General features: G+C 47.5%; 1 protein-coding gene across 1 annotated transcript in view; it reads right to left on the bottom strand.

Annotated features, from left to right (window-relative positions):
• Positions 1-2,629, bottom strand: part of MTHFSD (methenyltetrahydrofolate synthetase domain containing) — a 19,371-nt gene that overhangs the window by 11,805 nt on the left and 4,937 nt on the right. The window contains exons 2-3 of the mRNA XM_031060118.1: positions 1,891-2,004; positions 599-712 (exon numbers count right to left, since the gene is read on the bottom strand). Coding sequence (XP_030915978.1) covers positions 599-712; positions 1,891-2,004 — 228 coding nt within the window. The remainder of the gene's footprint in view (positions 1-598; positions 713-1,890; positions 2,005-2,629) is intronic.

Genomic DNA, 2,629 nt, shown 5'->3' with positions numbered 1-2,629 from the left:
GGAGGAGCATGAAGAAAGATCTAACTCACCTCAAGTCATGATTTTCCAAAAGACATTGAGAAATATCAATTCAAATCCCTTTCAACCCTGCTAAGACTGAATTTTCTCCTGACTTCAACATTATCAGTGTACACAAAGCCAGGAATAACATCCTAACATGAAGAGATTTCAATTTTTCCAACTTCCAGCTGGTCCCTCCTAAGGCCACACTGTCCCAGGGTTAATTCAGCCCTCCCTGATGCCTCAGTCCCACCTGAGATGTGGCACATCTCCTCAGCATCTCCTTGGTTGAAGATGGTAACTTTCCTAGCTGGTAACACCTAAGAGCCCTAAAATATTCCCCAAAGGGTTGAGCAGCTCAGAACTGCAGGATGGAGGAGCATGAAGAAAGATCTAACTCTCCTCAAGTCACGATTTTCCAAAAGACACTGAGAAATATCAATACTGTCCTGCTAAAACTGAATTTCAGTATTATCAATGGCAGCTGTGTTTACACAAAGCCAGGAATAACATCCTAACATGAAATATTCAGGTTTTCCAGCTTCCAGCTGGTCCATCCTAAGGCCACACTGTCCCAAGGTTAATTCAGCCCTCCCACCTGAGATGTGGCACATCTCCTCAGCATCTCCTTGGTTGCACCTGGAGGGGGAACAATCCTGTTGAACAGCCCAGTCCTCAGACGTGGTGTGGGAACCAGCAAAGTCTTCCTTGCCTGAGGAACCACAGGAAAAGGTTCATTTTACACTGAAGAAATGTTTTTATTGTCACACACTACAAACTACATGGCCAAATATTTAATTTTTTTATGTTGTAGATGGTGTAGTGCTTGTAAGATTAATTTCCTCCAATGCAGGAAAATTCCATCAAAAGGTTTATTGAAGAAATAAAAGGTAAGACAGAGATTTGAAGATATTTCAGGATATACCTTTAAAGACAATTTCTCCTTTAAAGCTATGTCTCTAAATAGCTGTATGAGGTAATAGTTTCAAACTGACAAAGGGCAGGGTTAGATGGGATATGAGGGAGGAACTCTCCCTGTGAGGGTGGGGAGAGAAGGTGCCCAGAGAAGCTGTGGCTGCTTCTGGATCCCTGGAATGTCCAAAGCCAGGTTGGACAGCACCCTGGGATGGTGGAAGGTGCCCCTGTGATGGAGGTTGGAACTGAATTATCCTTCAAATCCCCTCCAACCTAAACCATTCCGTGGCACTCATTGATTTGAGCTGCACATAAACCCCTTGAAGATGCAGTGCCAGGTGTTGCTGAGGTGTGTTGTGTTTTCTCCTTGAGCCAGGTCTTGTGAGCTCTCAGAGGAACCCATCACTCCTGAGACAGCCCAGCTACCCTGAACAGCATAAAATCAGCAGGATGGCTTCTGAGGAAGTGTTGGAAACAGAAAAGTTTTATTAAAAGGCAAAATAACAAAGCTCTTACAGAGACAGGGCAGGAGGCTCTTGCTTCTGGTAAAAACACCCCACAAAAGGGATTATTTCCTTTGTTCTCTTCTTTTTCTAGTGAATTACCTAGGTGGGACCTTTTAGCTTCTGTCCAGCTGGGTTTGAGGTAAAGTCCCCTGTGAGGTGGCTTTTTACCAAATTGAGGAGAGAAACTTCTGGGCTTTTTAAGGACACAAAGGATCATTTATTCACTCAGGGGACACATCCCTACTGCCAGGCTCTGCTGTCCCCTCCCAGCCCCTCCTCAGGGCTGCCTTTACCTGCAGAGCTGCCAGCCGGGCACCTTCCAGAGGTTTGTCAGGATCCACCTTCACCTCCCGTGCTCTGCTGAACGCTTCCAGCTCCCTGAGAGAGCAGCAGGCCTGCAGGGAGCCCTGGCACAGGGAAGGAGCCAAGAGCAGAGGAATATTCACTTACTCTGAGCATTCTCACTTACTTCCAGCGTGAGGAAGCGGGCGTTCCTCTGGGGAGCATCGGGGTTTATTTTTACTGCACGGGCAGCTCGGAACTGCTGCAAGCCCAGGAGCCTGGTGGCAGCGTGGGAGGAGCCCTGTTTGCATAAAATATCAGCTCACAGCAGAAACGGCTAATGCAGAACCCTTCACCCTCTGGACAGGCTGATTTCTGCAGATTTTGAATTGAGGGGATGTTGATTTTTTGTGAAATATCCAATGCCAGCTTGGACAGGGCTGGGAGGGGGATAGTGGAAGGTGGTCCTGCTGAGGGAGCTTTAAATTCCCTTCCAATTCAAACAGAATCACAGAATCCCAGAATCCCAGAGTCACAAAATCCCAGAATCCTAGAATGATGAGGTTGGAAGAGATCTCTATCATCAAGTCCAACCTATGCCCTAACACCTCAGCTAGACTACAGCACCAAGTGCCACGTCCAGGCTTTTTTAACACATCCAGAGATGGTGATTCCACCACCTCCCTGGGAAGAGCATTCCAGTGCTTTATTATTCTTTTGGTGAAATTTTTTTACCTAATATCCAAACCATTCTGTGGAATTGACAAGGTGCTTTTGTTTGGTTTCCTTGCAGGGCTGTGAGGTGCTGCTCGGGGCACTGGGGAGGAACTGGGGAGGAACTGGGGGGAACTGAGGGCACTGGGGGAGCACTGAGGGGGATCTGGGAGGCCACTGAGAGCACTGAGGACACTGGGGGGAGAACTGGG

Source organism: Geospiza fortis, unplaced genomic scaffold (assembly GCF_000277835.1).
Source record: "Geospiza fortis unplaced genomic scaffold, GeoFor_1.0 scaffold102, whole genome shotgun sequence".
Taxonomy (NCBI): Eukaryota; Metazoa; Chordata; class Aves; order Passeriformes; family Thraupidae; genus Geospiza; species Geospiza fortis.
The sequence above is the reverse complement of the archived record's forward strand: the minus strand, read 5'-3'. Positions and strand labels throughout refer to the sequence as shown.